Source organism: Pithys albifrons, chromosome 2 (genome assembly GCF_047495875.1).
Source record: "Pithys albifrons albifrons isolate INPA30051 chromosome 2, PitAlb_v1, whole genome shotgun sequence".
In the NCBI taxonomy this organism is placed as follows: Eukaryota; Metazoa; Chordata; class Aves; order Passeriformes; family Thamnophilidae; genus Pithys; species Pithys albifrons.
In genome coordinates, this window is record NC_092459.1 from 25,251,319 (window position 1) to 25,269,101 (window position 17,783).

Consider the following 17,783-nt stretch of genomic DNA (forward strand, 5'->3'; position numbering starts at 1 on the left):
ATCAAAAGTCCTGTAGGTAACCAGTGCAAAGCTCAAATTACAAACAACAGGAGTTAAAGGAGAGGAATAATGCACTCTTCAAAAAGCAATTGCCAGATTTTGTAGTCAGTTTCTACACTGATGGAGCACCTACACCAGATTTGTAATCCAAATGGTCTTGGTTATTTAAAGAAAAATTTCAAAGTGGATAGACTCACATTGAAGAAAGTTGTATCCATGACATCTACTGTGTAATCAATTTATAAGTGAATAGATTGGCTAAAGCAGCAGACAATTGTGATTTGAGATTAAAAATAAAACAAGGAGGTTCTTTATTTAAATCATGAAACTATTTTTATCAATACTAAGATAATTGTTGCTGAAATGGAGAAGAGTGGACCAAGAAAGGCAAATTTGTATTATTGCTTCTGCAGTTTGGCTTGTTTCTGCAATACATGTTATTTTTTCAACTTGTTTTGATGATAAAGATGGAAGAAGATATAGCAGTTAATGAAGGCAGTTAAGGGCTGGAATTAGAAGATTGTGGTAGAACATTCCCCTCATTTTCAGTCAGATAGCGGTACCTTCAGTATAAAACCAAACATATAACTTTCCAGTGTTTGAGTCTATTTCCTTCCCTTTGAAATATGCTACAGAAATCTAATCCTCATGCAATATTGCCTGTATCCATTTTTCCCTGCATTTTTCACTTGACTGGTAACATTCTTAAGAAAACCAAAATGATAGTCAGAAAGATAAATAAAACAGCTGCCATGACTTTCATTAATAGACTTAGTACACAAATTTAATACTTTACATATGAAATGGAACTCTCAGGCATTGCTTTAAGGCAAACCTTGGCAATGTGTTGATTTTAGCAGTCAATGGCATAAATTAGTCTAATCTGCTGCAAAACATTATATCTTATGCAAAAACTATTCCAGATATCCCAGATTTTGATGCTAATCTAGTCCTCATATTATATCCAAAAAGGTGTGACATGACATTTCGTTAATTTACACCAGCAATTATTTCTTTTGGATAAAGGAAGCAATAAAATGTTCTCCTGTAAGCAGAGAAGGAAGATAGTATCACTATCTAATTTTCACTGTATTTCAAGTTTTATTACACAACACTCACTACATTTAAGTCTACTTCTTTCCTTCAATATGTAATTGTAGAAGTAGTATATTCTTTGAAGATGACTTCTCTTCAGTAGCTGAAATGCATTGCTTTTAGTGAATTGGAAAGATGAAAAACCATCACAAGACTACATTATAAGAGCTGCAAACAATTAGGATTACATTACATAACAAGAATTAGAATTTTCTTGCCAAAACCATTACAAAATCTACTTTTTTATTATTAATATTATTTATGATGCCTAATCATAGTACCTAACATATGCATAACACAGAAAATCTCATGCTGTGAGTATCCACTATGTTACAGTATACAGTATCTCCTACATTCCCATCTTGCCTTAGCCATTTTCCCAGATACCATTGTTCAAAACATATTTATCTCACTGAAAATCAGTTCTGGAAAGATTAAACCTTTGCAAAGCTCTAGAAAGTTGCTAAGTTACAGAATTTTCACACCAGTTATTTAAAGTTTTACTATGCTGTGTTGCTTCTCCGGGGACACCCCCTTGTCGCGGGGGAGAAGCTCACATGCCCTCATGAGGTTGAGAGCTATGCTGGAGGTGGTTTGTGCCACCGGTAGGGTCTCCCATGCCAGACAGGTCTCAGCTGAAGGGTAAGACAAAGTGTGTCCACGGGCAGGATGGGCTTGCTAGCCATCTGGCAACCATCCTAGGAGAAGGACAACTTCAACCCCAAACCCAGGCAGATAGAGCTTGTTTAGCCCTGTAAGGCCATCCATCTAAGAGAAGGATATTCTAACCAAACCTACGTCCTGAGGTATTCACTGTCACCGTCCAAGCACGCTAGGCCGTGGCAGATGAACCTCAGGAGTAAAGGGTGGGACCAGTTCTGTGCACGCTGTGCCTCACCTAAAGAATCCATTGCGCAGGCTTGAAGGGTTCACCCACATTGCAAAGCCCTGTAGCGACAGGTGAGGGTTGAAAACGGCAGGTGATAGGAAGCAGCTGGAAGCCGCAGACCCAACCCTGCATGCAGGTGGTTCAGGATATGGGTCATTAGAGACTTGACCCCGGAGATGACAGTCTCTTGCGGCAGCATCCTGAATGACCAAGCAGCCTTTTCTAGGGACAGCACTGCTTGCTCCACACGGAGAGGGGCCTAGCAAAGGTGGCCTAAACAAAGCTCATCTCCACACCCGGTTGGATAACCGCGGCCAACTGGCATCTTCCATGCGGTCAAACAAAAACAAAGAGATTTCAAAGGCATACACCTGCCTGCAAAGGTGTGCTCAAACTAACACTCGCATGTTGGAACATCAGAACCATGCTTGATACTGGGGATAGTGGACGTCCTGAGTGTCGTTCTGCTCTAATTGCCCACGAACTGTCACGGCTCAACATTGACATTGCTGCTCTCCGTGAAGTTCGTCTTCATGAGGAAGGCAGCCTTAAAGAACATGGTGCTGGCTACACACTCTACTGGTCAGGCAAACCCAAAACTGAAAGACACCTTTCAGGAGTTGGCTTCATGATTAAAAACTCCATTGCCTTCAAACTTGAAAATCTGCTGACAGGTCACTCCGATGGCATTATGTCCTTACGCTTCCCTCTACACAACAAGCAACATGTTGTTCTTTTTAGCGTATATGCCCCAACTCTCCAAGCTGACTCAGCGGAAAAAGACAAATTCTACACAGACCTGCACCACCTCACCCAAAATGTTCCTGCAGATGATAAGATCATCATCCTTGGTGACTTCAACGCCAGAGTAGGTAAGAATTCTGAAGCCTGGAAAGGAGTCCTGGGCAAGCATGGCGTTGGAAACTGCAACGACAATGGACGCCTCCTGCTAGAGTTTTGCGCAGAATGGCAGCTCACCATCACCAACACTATCTTTCAACAGAAAGACAGCCTGAAGACAACCTGGATGCATCCTCAATCCAAGTACTGGCACCTCAATGACTATATCTTAGTACAAAAGAGAAATGTCAGTGATGTCTGTCATACTTGAGTGATGCTGAGTGCAGAATGTCAAACAGACCACCGCCTTGTGCGCTGCAAACTTAACCTCCACGTCAAGCCCAAACCTAAGAGAGGTAGCATTCCAAGGAGGAGCCTCCAAGTCAGCAATCTTCAAACAGCCACAGTGAGAGACAGCTTCCAGGGAAACCTTCAAACTAGACTTAAAGATAATCCCACAGATCCCTCTCCTGAAGTGCTTTGGCAACATATTAAAAGTTGCATCCTGCAGTCCTCTGAAGAGTCCCTAGGGTTCTCCTCCAAGAAAAACAAAGACTGGTTTGATGAGAACAATCAAGAGATCCAGGAATTGCTGAAGAAGAAGAGAACTGCTCACCAAGCACACCTTGCTCAGCCATCTTGCCATGTAAGAAAAGCCGCCTTTTGTCTTGCATGCAGTAAGCTCCAACAGAAACTTTGAGACATCCAGAACAAATGGTGGCTCGACCTAGCAGAAAAGACACAACTATGTGCAGATTTGGGTGACCAAAGAGGATTCTATGAGGCCCTGAAAGCAGTGTACGGACCCACACACCAGGTTCAAAGCCCTGTGCAGATAGTCAACTGCTTCTAACAGATAAAACCTCCATCCTGAACCGATGGACTGAACACTTTCAGACTCTCTTCAGTGCCAACCATGTAGTCCAAGGCTCAGCAATTCAGCACATTACACAACAACTGGTGAAACATGAATTGGATGCAGCCCCTACTGTGGGAGAGATACTCAAGGCCATACAACAGGTGAAAACTGGCAAGGCAGCTGGGGTTGATGGAATTCCACCTGAAATCTGGAAGCATGGAGGTCAAGCACTCCATGCCAAATTCCATGAGCTTGTTGTGCATTGCTGGGAAAAAGGGGAACTAGCACCAGATCTCCGTGATGCAGTCATTATCACCCTGTACAAGAAGAAAGGAGAAAAATCCAACTGCTCAAATTACCGAGGTATTACTTTGCTCTCCATTGCTGGTAAAATCCTTGCAAGAATACTTCTGAACAGATTAGTACCCACTATTGCAGAAGATCTTCTACCTGAAAGCCAGTGTGGTTTCAGAGCCAATAGGAGCACCACAGACATGGTGTTTGTTCTCAGACAACTGCAAGAGAAGTGTAGGGAACAGAACAAAGGTCTCTATGTAACCTTCGTTGACCTCACCAAAGCTTTCGACACTGTGAGCAGAAAAGGCCTGTGGCAGATCTTGGAACATTTAGGATATCCCCCCAAGTTCCTCCAAATGATCATCCTGCTACATGAGGATCAGCGTGGACAAGTCAGATATGGCGATGCACTCTCTGAGCCCTTTCCAATAACAAATGGTGTGAAACAAGGTTGCGTTCTTGCACCAACTCTATTCACAATCTTCTTCAGCATGATGCTCCAAAGAGCCACAGCAGACTTCGATGAAGAAAACAGCATCTACATCCGATATTGTACTGATGGAAGCCTCTTCAACCTAAGGTGACTGAAGGCCCACACCAAGACCCTGAATCACCTTGTCTGTGAGCTGCTTTTTGCTGATGATGCCGCCCTCGTTGCTCACACAGAAGCAGCTCTGCAGCGCTTAACATCCTGCTTTGCAGAGGCTGCTGAGCTTTTTGGGCTGGAAGTCAGCCTGAAGAAGATGGAAGTTCTCTACCAACCTGCACCTCAGGAAGTCTTCCATCATCCTCACATCACCATAGGCAATTCAGAGCTTAAGTCAGTCCAGCAGTTCACCTATCTGGGAAGTATCATTTCCTCAGACGGTAAGATTGACAAAGAGATAGACAACAGGCTAGCAAAGGCATAAAGAGCCTTCAGAAAACTCCATAAAAGAGTCTGGTCCAATAAATACCTGAAGAAAAGTACAAAGATTAGTTTCTACAGAGCCATTGTACTGTCTACTCTTTTATATGGGTCTGAATCATGGGTCATCAATCGCCACCACCTGCGGCTTCTCGAATGCTTCCATCAGCGCTGCCTCTGTTCAATCCTAAACATCCACTGGTCTGATTACGTGACCAATGTGTCTGTTCTTGAACAGGCAGGGGTCAGCAGCATTGAGGCCATGCTGATGAGAACGCAGCTGCGCTGGGCAGGGCACGTCTCCAGGATGGAGGATCACCGCCTTCCAAAGATTGTGCTCTATGGTGAACTCGCCACCGGCTGCCGCAAGAGTGGAGCCCCGAAGAAGAGATACAAGGACTCCCTGAAACAACACCTCAGCCTTCGCCATATTGACTGCCACCAATGGTCCACTCTGGCCTCCAGTCGGGATTCATGGAGACACACCATTCACGACGCTGCTGCTTCCTTTGAGAATGCATGGAGAGTCAGTCTTGAGGAGAAACACAACGCAGAAAGAACCGTTCCTTGCCAATGTCACCTAGGGAGACGTTCCGCTGTGCCTTTTGTGACCGGACCTGCCTATCCCATACTGACCTTTTTAGCCACCAGCACGCTTGCAGCAAGTGTGGGTAGTGCCCTTCTGAAATCTTCGTTCGCGAAGCCTAGCCATGATGATGATGATGATGATGATGATGATTTTTCTAGTATCCAACCTATATCTCCCCTGATGTAACCCGAGGCCATTTCCTCTTGTCCTATTGCTTGTTAGCTGAGGGGAAAGACTGACACTGACCTCATTACAGTCTGCTTCCAGGAAGTTGTAGAAAGTGCTAAGGTCTTCCCTCAGGCTCATTTTCTCCTGGCTAAACAGCCCCAACTCCCTGAGCCATCCTCTCATAAGACTCATACAATTGACCTTGGCGCATTCATCCAGTCTGTCCACATCCCTCTGCAGAGCCCTCCTACCCTCTAGCTGATCAACACTCCCACCCTACTTGGTGCCATCTGCAGAACGTCGTGTTAAAACAATGTCCAAAACCATTTCCAGCCTTCTAAAGTGAGTAGAATGATTATGTATGAATTGCTCAGTAATTAACCTCAATCCCACAAATATTATGCAGTCCTTTTTCAATAGCAAAAATCAGCATGGTCCATTATTTTCTCTGCAAAAGAAAGAAGATAACTTGTTCATTTTATTTTATTTTATTTTACTTTATTTTATTTTATTTTATTTTATTTTATTTTATTTTATTTTATTTTATTTTATTTTATTTTATTTTATTTTATTTTATTTTATTTTATTTTATTTTATTTTATTTTATTTTATTTTTAAGGCTCAAAAGGAAAAGCAAAACGTAGAAATAGTTAATTTTTCTTTCCAGCTATTGTCATAGGCTGTTTTACAGATTCAGGTTATTTTCTGCTCATTGGAGTTGGGAGAAAATACATAATTGCATTTTGGTAATTGCATAATGGTAATTTATGCATGTCTGAGTGATGAGAATGACATGGCAATTCTAATGCTCCAGCTCCAGGGAAAAGGCTGTTTTTCTTAAAGTCTACCACATTGCTAACAGTTCAGGTATCCATACTTTTGTAATCTTCGGGATCTTAAATCTTTCTTAGAATGACCAACAATGGAATAACAACTGAATTCTCATGGATTTAAACTAGTTAACTAACTAGATATTTTATGCCTCCTGTCCTTACCCACTTTCTGTATTGCTTGGGATTTCTTCATCTTTGGTATTCTCCCTTTGTTATTTTTAATGGACTTGCAGAGTACTTGAGTCACTCTTCATACACAAGCTGCTTAATGCCTTTATGATACTTATATCTCTTGCCTAAAAAAATTAAAATCTACCTTCTCTATTTCAATATGGAGAGGAAGTGATAACCAGGACTGCATATGCTATTAGATTTTAGATAATCTTACTTTTGTCAGTGTCGTAGAAACAGCTGTGTTCTATTTATTCCTGGTAAGAGAGGAGCTTACACTTGCTTGCAGCTTCCATTAGCAAGGTCTAGTTGATGGTATTCACTTTCTGGGTGATAAGCACAAGTGCAGTGAATTACTGACTTTTGCTCCATGTGTTAATTTGGGGTGTTACTATGTGGGTTGGAGCTTGAATATGGTTTACCACACCGGAAAAAAATTATGACAGAGATGATAGCTGAAAGATAGAACAAACTATGTTTTTTCTCACCAACTACTCACTGCCATATGTGAGGCAGCAAAGTACAATATAAAGGATACACTCACCACTATCCCCTTGTTGCCCTGCAACAGTTCTTCATTTAACTACATTTGGACAGATACAGCTATAAAAGGGCTGATTCCAATAAAAGGCTTTCATTCCTTTTGTATTTCCCCACAAACTTTTTAAGAAGTAATTTACTTGAGAGACAAGCAGACAGCTAGATTTCTTTCTTCTTGCTGGACAAGGGGACTTGGACCTATTTTAAGCTGCCTAATAGGAACTAGGCATCTGGAGAGATTGCTAGGTACTTAACTTTCCTATAAATTGAAACTAAAACTTTCTCTTCCAAGGCTGTAGATTCTATCAGCACAGATATTTGGTCATTAGATACATCTATATACAAAGAACTTGGAAATCCGACTACCTACCTCATTCTCTTTTCATTTTATTCTCCTTTGGTTGCAAGTTATTGTTATTTTTATAGGAATAATATATCCTATTATGAGTTGCAAGTCAGTGACAGCAAAGAAAGTCATGAGGCTGCTTCTGCCTACCTATCTATTTTCCAAGACTTTTCTATAAGTCACACTCTCATTGTTGGAAATGCAACTATTTCCCTGATTGAGTAGCTTGGACCTACTGCACAGCATTCCTTGAGTGAATGTTTCTGTTTGCTGTGGTACATGATTTCAATGAAAATAAATTTATTTCTACTAAGCACACCAGGGATGTGATAAGCACTGTCCAACTGTACTGTAGTTTTAAACATTCTTTCCAAGGACGTGTAGCAGTTCACACTGCCATAATGTGATTTTATTGCATATGTTCAGGCATCATTTATAGTCAATGAGATATATCTTTCGAATTTACTAACTACCCAACCTATATGATCTTTGAAACAATTACAAACACAGACAACAGTAAACTTACCTAATTTGCACATTATATAAGTGTCCATCATCCACTCTTGCAGTGGTAGTGATGCTTTTGACTTCTGCTGCATCATCACATAAAAACTGGTACTGCAGAGTGAGAAAAAGTTTTAATTACATTATTTCTAATATATAAACAGTTGAAAGCTTAGAAATTTGAGTTTAAAAATTACAAATAGTTTCATAAAAACCTGAAGGATGTCATGCATATTAAAGAAAACTAATGTTTCATTAAAATTCCTGCATCAGGAAGTCTATTGTACCAGCAAAATGAAAGTTCACATACATGCTTCCTAGTCTGCATGAAAGTGCTTTAATCTTTGTGTATTGTTCAACAGATATGACGGTTCTGAATTGCAAAGAAAGTGACCATCTGCAACCCATCTGAAATTAACATTGGTCACGGGTGAATTTTACTTACCATTTTACGGCTTCCTTACACTTCCAAACATGTAATGTAGCATGCAAGCTTTAGCATTTTGGAGCACTATTTAATTTCCTATACTAATGTGAACAAGCACTTGATTTCATGGTTTGTCTACTTGTAATTGTAGCTTGATTGTGCGCTTAGAACCATTTGTTCATTGGGCTTTAAATCTACATTTAATTGACCAGCTTTGTGAATGATTAAGTGAATTCAATTAGTTTTAACATGGCACACTGGGATCTCTGAATAGATTTGTGTCAATTAAAGTACTTTCATATTTTATGGTGCTTATGATATTTTAGAAAAATATTTTTCTGCATCATTACTTCATCATGAATACAAGTAAGATGGACTTAAAGCTTTCAACATTTTCTAAATCTTGGATAACTTCCTGCCCATGACTAATCTCATTTTTTCTGGATAAGACAGTAACAATGTAATATCACAATATAAAAAATCACAATATAAATCAAAATATTAAAAAAATTAAGTAAAAGGTTATTTTCTTCTTTTTCTGTTTATCTTCACTTTATAGAGATCTATTTAATATGGTCATGCTTTTTAAACATGAGGGCAAATATAATTCAAATATGCTGTTTCTAAGAGTAATTTAACAGTTCTTACAGAAGAATATAATTACAGGTAAACTTTTGGAATTTTTAGCAGGAAAATGGAAGACCTACTGTGAGAAAATTAAAACACTAAAGGATGTAAAGACTCTCTGTAGCTTTATTTCTTCTACAGTAAAAAAAAAAAAAAAGAAAAAATATAAAAAATTTTACACTTCATAACTTTTATTTACTTCTCCTTGAGGGGGAGATTTTGAGACCTTACCTGTAAGGTACCATTATTGATGAAAAGCCGAATTAAAAAATGTTGTATTGTTTCTGGGCTCTGTTCAATATTTAGGAGGAGTCCATAAGGATTATAGGTCTTAAATTTCAGATGGATGAAGTTTTTCATGTTCAAATGTAAGCCTTGAAATTCCAGGTAAGAATTGCCATAATATTGAGCATAACTGAAATCTGTAGATAGAATTTTGAAAGATATAAGGTTTGAAACACATTTTTCTTATTCACACATTGTTTTCTTATTTTGCTAATGGTAGAAAATATATAGGACATTTTTTTACATCTGTCATGGAAATGCCCATGAATCTGAAAATTGATTTAGTTTTCTTCTGTTGAAGATAACACAGTGTTTATAAAAGTACTCATAAAGGTTTTGTCAAATTATATTAAACAGGGAGCTGAGATCAATTAGTGAAAGAATAGGCTAGGAAGATGATAACACTTGGTACATATCTAGCAGCTTTGGCTCAACATAAGTCAAGAACAGTTTTTTTTCAAAATTAGGTGTTATAATCAAAGCTAAATGCTTCAATGAATGAGTTTCAATTCTTTACAAGAACCACACAGTATGGAAAGGGAGGAAGATATTCCACAACCTAACTATAAAATTGACATCTTAAATATGTCGACTACTTTATTGTAAGACAAACAATATGGGACTAGGGTGAAATCTGAAAATATCCACTGTGACTACATCCAGCTTGTCTGTTTATCTAGATAGCTCTTAACCTTCAGCATCCTGTGCCATACCTGAGAAGGGCAGATGCAGCTCTTATTTAAATGGAAAAGGTATGTGAAGTCATGGCTTCAGGCCCATCAGATATCAAAGGACTACACTTAAAAGGGCCTCCCTTTTATTTTACTCTTTCTCTTTCTTTCTCCCTTTCCTCCTCGCCTTCCCTACCTTGCCTCCTCCCCCTTTTCCCTCTCCCCCTCCTCTCCTCCTCTCCTCTCCTCTCCTCTCCTCTCCTCTCCTCTCCTCTCCTCTCCTCTCCTCTCCTCTCCTCTCCTCTCCTCTCCTCTCCTCTCCTCTCCTCTCCTCTCCTCTCCTCTCCTTTCCTCTCCCCTCCCCTCCCCTCCCCTCCCCCCTCCCCTCCCCTCCCCTCCCCCCTCCCCTCCCCTCCCCTCCCCTCCCCTCCCCTCCCCTCCCCTCCCCTCCCCTCTCCCCTCCCCTCTCCCCTCCCCTCCCCTCCCCCCTCCCCTCCCCTCCCCTCCCCTCCCCTCCCCTCCCCTCCCCTCCCCTCCCCTCCCCCCTCCCCTCCCCCCTCCCCTCCCCTCCCCTCCCCTCCCCTCCCCTCCCCTCCCCCCTCCCCCCTCCCCTCCCCTCCCCTCCCCTCCCCTCCCCTCCCCTCCCCTCCCCCCTCCCCTCCCCTCCCCTCCCCCCTCCCCCCTCCCCTCCCCTCCCCTCCCCCCTCCCCTCCCCTCCCCTCCCCTCCCCTCCCCTCCCCTCCCCTCTCCTCTCCTCTCCTCTCCTCTCCTCTCCTCTCCTCTCCTCTCCTCTCCTCTCCTCTCCTCTCCTCTCCTCTCCTCTCCTCTCCTCTCCTCTCCTCTCCTCTCCTCTCCTCTCCTCTCCTCTCCTCTCCTCTCCTCTCCTCTCCTCTCCTCTCCTCCTCCTCTCCTCTCCTCCTCCTCTCCTCTCCTCCTCCTCTCTTCCTCCTCTCTTCTCTTCCCTTACTTTGTTTTTTTCCCCCTTCCCTTTCTTTCTCTTTCCATCCTTTCTTTTCTCTTTCATGTGTGGTGTTTTTACAAGGGAAAAGTATTCAATATGCATATGAATACTCATTCATACACAAATACAGTCTTAGTTTTTTACTTGCCAAATACTTTAACTGAGCCTCAGATCAGTACTTATCTGCTCTTAAGGACTTCAAAATGTGGTCCTTCGTCCATTCATGTAACAAAAGGAGTTAAGTATTTTGACTTTTGCAAAAGCAGGTATATGCTTTAGTCCACTTGAACCACACAGCACACAATTGTTTGTTTGATTAACTTTATGAGACTCATGAAAATGTAAAGAAATACTAGAAATTCACCTGTGAAAAATGTCACTGCAACAATATGAACTTAGATATGATACACAACATACAATAAGTGAATAGTTCCATTTCACCTTGCTCAAATTTCATTGAATTCTCTGTACAGGGATTTTGAGTATCTCTGATGATCACAGATCTATTTCTATTTTTCAAAGCAGGTAAAATTTTAATCTGTTGTGACACCAACTCCAATAGCAAATGCCTCACTATATGTGCTTAAATTCTCAACAACAATGATACTGGGATAAAACAATAACCATTGATGTTGAACTCCAATAAATCACTGTAAGAATACGCTGAATTTTATCCTTTCATGACTTTTCAGAAACATATTTAGAAAGTCAGAATCACTGTGGTCAAATCCCAAACAAATCCCTTAAGAAATTCTCAGTACTATACAAGAATCAGTATTCCCATAGAATATTCAGACACATAGAATATGCAGCAAAATAGACCAAAGACTTAAAGAATACTAATCAATGACCAGCACAGAAAAAAAAAAGACAACCTTATAATTTTAAAGGTATTTAATCTTTAAAAAGTCTATTTTGTCTTACATTTTATAGACATGACAATTTCTCTAAGAAAATGTTTTGGAGAACTATCTCCAATCCCTCACCCTTGTTTGTTTTCGTTCATGAGCAAGCCATTGAGCTCTAAATCTTTCTCTCACTCCTTTTGCCCTGAAGTGCCCCTGCACACAGTTCTGGTTCTCCCAAGGATAGTCCCAGGCACCCCCGTACTTCTGAGATACTGACATCTAACCACCTCTTTTTCTTGACTCCAGTTAGGGGATCAGCCTGACTGAAAGACAGCAAAGTTGCACAGAGTATCTCTTTCCTGCAGTTCTAATTCCTTCCAAATTTTGTGGAGGTGGATTTTTTTATTGTTTATGGGGTTTTTCCACATTATTCAGCATATAATGTATGTATGTATGTAGGTATGGCCAGGCTTTGTGAACAAAGATTTGGGAAGGGCTCTACCCACATGTGGGTGTCCTTCGAGCCCGCACAGTGGATTTTTTAGGTGAGGTACCGCATACGCAGAACGGGCTCCACCCTTTAACTCCCAAGGTTCATCTGCCATGGCAGAGTGAGCTTGGATGGAGACAGTGAAGTCCTTGGGACTAGAACCTACAGCCCCTGGTATTCCCAGGAGATCTCCCATCCAAGTGCTAACTGGGGCTGACCCTGCTTAGCTTCCGAGATCTGACAGGATTGGGTGTCAGAGTGGCATTTCACTGCATATAATAGACCCATGAGAAAAGGTCAAAACTATGTCAGCTCTTCAGTGCTTTGCTAACAAAAGGCATCTGAGCTCCTCAATCTCACAAAAGAGCAAAATCTGTAATCGTGAGGGGCAAAAAAGGTGAGTGAAGGAACACAGCAGCTTATTCATGATTCCTGAAATTATAATCTAAGTCCAATAACTGAGGCCAGACTGGTTTATCTATTAAATTTCAAAGAAAGACAAAACAAGCACAAGCTAGTGGCATCTACATTTACATTTCTGTGTATAACTGTAGCAAGTACACAGAGTACTGCAGACAAAAAGTGGACTTTATTCTGACTGACATCCATTTCTATTTATCTTCATGTGGCCAAAAGTGATGATGCCTTGCAAGCCAATACACTCCATTACACCACTGGTTTGAGGTCAGTTTGGCTTCTTATGGGAAACACATCTGTGCTTCTTGACAGAAAACTTTATAAAAGAATCATCTGAAGTAAAATTGCTACAATTGTTCTATGTCCATAAATATGGAAAGAGTTAATGAGAAAAAGCACTGGAGAATATTTAGCACCAGTGCACAGAGGCTCCGGGTCTCCGTAAAATCCCTAAAAACATGTTAACTGCAATCACAAATAGGCTACATACTTTTCCACCATAGCTATTAACATAAATCACTACTGTGGTTTTACCTATTAATATTCTCACACTTTTTGCAACAGTATACAATCTCTTGTCATAGAACATAAGCTTTGCTTGTACTCCTACTATGCTTACATGCAGCTTTTTCATTTGACCTCTTGAGTTGGCTTCCTAGTTTTTTGTCTTAACAGAGTGCTCATCGACCAAGCCTTTAGAGCAAAAAAAAGGAAAAATTGAAGCTGTATTTTATCTTTCACTATTAATGTCTAATGCTTGCTTTCCTAAGAAATAGGCAAGCCCTTTGGCCTATAAAATCCTTTCAGCTGAACCTTGTTCCCCTGTGTACACACAGCTCTCTGTGTTTTTCTGTTTATAAGAGTTCATGTTAATGTACGATTCAGCTGTAATGGTAACCAGATACACAGGCAGGTCTGCAATCCAGTTGACTGGCAAGGTTCAATAATTCTTGTCACTACCTACACAGTTTCTTCATTCCAGTGAGTTTCATCTGCATCAGCTTCAGAACGGAGACCTGAAAATTTAAAACTTTTTGAGTGCTACACAATTTTTGTCCTTGTTTTTAAAGGCACGGAGAGATAATAAAAACTTCTGATATATTCATGAGCATGTGTTCCTGTTGATGAAGCTTGTCTCCATATATTTCTATGTCTACTGCACATACTTTAATTTACATGGATTCAGGCACAAAGAGGATTATAATGATGCTTTTCTTCTGTCTTCTGCTTTTGTTTTTGGTTATGCTACACTTTGAATACTCCTGTTCAAGCTATTGGTTTTTCCTTTTCCATGGACACTTCTTTTACATCTTTTACTATTCTTTAATTAGAATTCTTTATTAGAATTCTTTAATTAGAACTATCTAACTTCAAAGAGAGGGCATCATGGTCTGTAGGAAGGACTTCATCATGAAAAATCTGAACAATTAATGTGCTATTTGAAATTCTCATTTATTTTTATAAAGAAGGAACACAACTCTTAATAGTATAAAACCATGGTCATAAAAAAGTTGTTCATTTAAAACTGGGAATGTCAAGTGAAAAAACGTTTCAGAAAAGCAAAATGAAAGTCAGAGCAAGGACTGTTTCATGGAGCTGGCTGTAGACCCCTCGAGACCAACAGCTGATTTCCAATGGCTATCCACAGCTCAGGCTTACACAAAGAGCTCGTAAGGAGCACATGCTTCCTCTGGGACAGGCTGCTAGTTTCCACCCTAAAAAGTGCCATGGCTTCTTCAGTCAGGGTGTGCTCATGGCCCATCACACTGGGCAGCCACCCCTACTACCACCTTCCATGGCTACACTGTGGTCCCCTCCCTCCCCTCGCTGCTGCTGGTGGTGAGGACTCAGTATGCTCAGGTGGCAGAGCACTGTACTGTCAGGTGAGTGAGTTGTGGAGAGAGATCAGGCAGCTGTCCACTAGAAGGGAAAATTTTACAGAAACATGTGCAGGGAAGAAACTGAGCCAGACACAGAAAGGCAGCAGGCATGGCTGGAGGCCATGTCCCCACAGGTAGGGATGAGTGGGCTGTTGAGAAAGGGGATGCTGGAAACTTGTGATCTCTTGGCAGCAGGAAGACAGTTAGTGCTTGATGGGCAGACAGGTAGCTGCCCAGGGCACTGCTGAAGGCAGACAAGACTCTTCAGGAGACTGCTTAGAGCCAGTTCAGCCCAGAGCCAATATCTGCAGAAGGGGGCAAAAATGAGTGAGACCATTACTGAAGACTCCCACCTGTGAGGTAATGAAGCAGGATTATGACAGTCCATCGTGATGCCCTCAGAAGCTTGTCTGGCAGGACCAGCTTCTGGGAATCTACAGAGGGACCAGCAAGGCTTGCCCAGCTCACACATGGTTAACCCTTGTTACTCTTCCATGTGGTCACCAACAATGCTGCCAAGGTAACACAGCACATCAAGAGTGGCTGCAGAGATCTAGAGGTGAGAGGGAAGGCATAGGGGCCCTCAATACTGCCACCAAGAAGGAAAGTCTTACTAGAAGTTTAGAGCTTACAGTCAGGAATAACAGAAGGATAAGAGAAAATGTTCTTAAATTGAAACAGGTATTTTACCACAGTAGAAACATTTCTGCTGTCCTAACTAGAAAGAAGTCATGTCTCCCTATATTTCTTAAATGTCACAAACTATAAAAGCAGGGTCAGTAGTAATATTAGTCATATGATGCCTTTTTTTGTTACCACTTTTAGAAAATTCTCTTTCCTGTGTCCTATCCATGTAACAGTGGTGTCTTTTTTTTTTCTTTTCACTCTCAATATGCTGAAAGTACCCTAGCTTTCATTTTCCTTACATTTGTTTTCTCTCCAAAAATTTCATTTCTTTGAGGATTCATATATGAGTCATGTCAATCACTCTCATTTGCATTCTAAAATAAGGTCAATCTTTCCATCAAGTCCTAAAAACAGCCACAGCAAAATAATCCATAAGTTTTAGTTTTTAATTCCTTAAATGCCATAACCTACTTCATGTTTGCAATCAGTTTATGTGCAATTGGCTTACATTCAAATGAGTCTCATTTACTTCCATACACTTTATTTAGTCTTTTCAGCTGAAATACCTAAAAGGCAGAGCAGAACAATGATTTCCAACCATTATTTCTATTCCTTTCACAATGTTATTTCACTGTGCTACACCTCACCTTCGGTTCCACATAACATACCCACAGTTACAGTGAACCTATGTTTTTTGCTATCACAGAAGTCTGTGCTGCATGACTAGCAGGGAATTATAGTTATGTTTTTCTCTCAGAGTTTAAATGCTCTCTACTCTGGCATGTTAGACAACAATAAAATGTGGTTAACATCCAGAACTGTTGCCAGTGCAGCCCACAAGTACCTTTCAAGCAAAGAAAAACAACAGTTATGATTAAATGCTCTTTACTGTTCCTTTTTCATGCTAATACAGAGCCACAGATTAGAGTAGAATGCAAAATTCTTCTGAAAGATTACCACGTCTGTGTTAGAGCTCCTATAATTCACAATATCTTCACTTCTACCCTAAACATACACATACACACATGGACAGGCACATACATAGAATTCAGTTGACTTATAGGTATGGAATATTAGATCCTAAATCCCAGGAAATGCCTTGTATTTTCCTGCAATTATCGTATCTTTCTTTCTTCACACCTGCATCAGTCATGGCTGTTAAACTAAATTTTTATTCTTAACCCCTTTTCCAACAGTCATTCTGCAATGCTGCTGGTAGTGAGGACTGCACCTACCTTCCCTACTCACACTATAAAGGGGACAGTTGGCTGAATTTTCTATTCCTTTTCACTTCTCCCCTCATTCTGCTCAAGAGTTACAGTTGGAAAAAAACCAAAAAAATCTACACATAGAAAACTTTCTTTTAATTTTTTTGACCCTTCCTTGAACTCAGGGAAAACAGGGGCAGAGTCTTCTAGCAATAATCCATTTAAAATATACGAGGTACCTGTAATGTAATCAGTGCAGGAAATTCTTTTATTATTGTCATTAAAGTATTAGTTTTTAAGGCAGGATTCTGTTTCATGTTCAAGTGTAGATTTTAAATTCAAATCCAATGCCTGATTATGTCAATAAATTGCAATAATAACTTAGTCAGAATAACTGATATCTCCGTGACTGCTGTCTGCCAGTCACAGAAGAGATTTTTCACTATGCGGGCTACCTTATCAACATACAGATAATGGAAAGAGGTGTTAAGTTTATTGCAATCAGCAGGTGAATAGAAGAGATTCTCTCACTGAAGATGTAAAAACATATGTATATGTATATATATATATAAATGTAGAAAAACATCAGCAGTGTGCAGTTCTGCTTCAGCTAAAGACTGTAGGTTTTTTTCCTTTTTAAATGTACTATAAGGGACACAGAGAGGATCAAGTGTTATTACAGCAGAAATAAGGACCAGCTCTTACCTTGGGGATAATTTGGCTTGCTCTCAGCAGAACTTCACGTCTTGCTAAAATCTTTTCCTCCTACTGCCCTTTCTACAAAGTGCTATGTGCTGGCACACAGCCAGCACCAAGCCCAGTGCCACTGCTGGCACATTAACCCTTATAGATAGAAAGCATTAGATCCACCATGGGGAAAGAAGCAGTTGTATCCATAAGAAACCAAGATTTTTACCATTAAAGCATAAACCAACTTTCAGTCTCTTACAACTAGACTTTGAACAAACAGCACTGAACTAATTTTAACATATTTTTGACTATTTTAAAGTTTACAACTGATATCAATAGTAAAAGCATCATGTCTACATAATATGACTCTAAAATATCCTTTATAGTATTTATAGGATTTATAGTGTTTCAGAGCAAATACATGTGTTTGTATAGCACTTGACTGTAGTGTCTTTGGTTAAACACAGATTGGACTCTGAAGTAACTACACTGTGGTTAAGACAGAAGTTTTCTAAAAAAGAATTTGATTGTGAGATCAAGTTAAACAGAAAACTATCTGAAAACCTAACTGAGGGGCCATGGCTGAAAGCTAAATGGCTTTAAAATGGTACCTA

At 40.4% G+C, this 17,783-nt stretch overlaps 1 protein-coding gene across 1 annotated transcript in view; it reads right to left on the minus strand.

Moving 5' to 3' along the window:
- The window catches only part of EYS (eyes shut homolog), a 782,127-nt gene that overhangs the window by 285,357 nt on the left and 478,987 nt on the right, over nucleotides 1-17,783 (minus strand). The window contains exons 32-33 of the mRNA XM_071548512.1: nucleotides 9,324-9,514; nucleotides 8,061-8,152 (exon numbers count right to left, since the gene is read on the minus strand). Coding sequence (XP_071404613.1) covers nucleotides 8,061-8,152; nucleotides 9,324-9,514 — 283 coding nt within the window. The remainder of the gene's footprint in view (nucleotides 1-8,060; nucleotides 8,153-9,323; nucleotides 9,515-17,783) is intronic.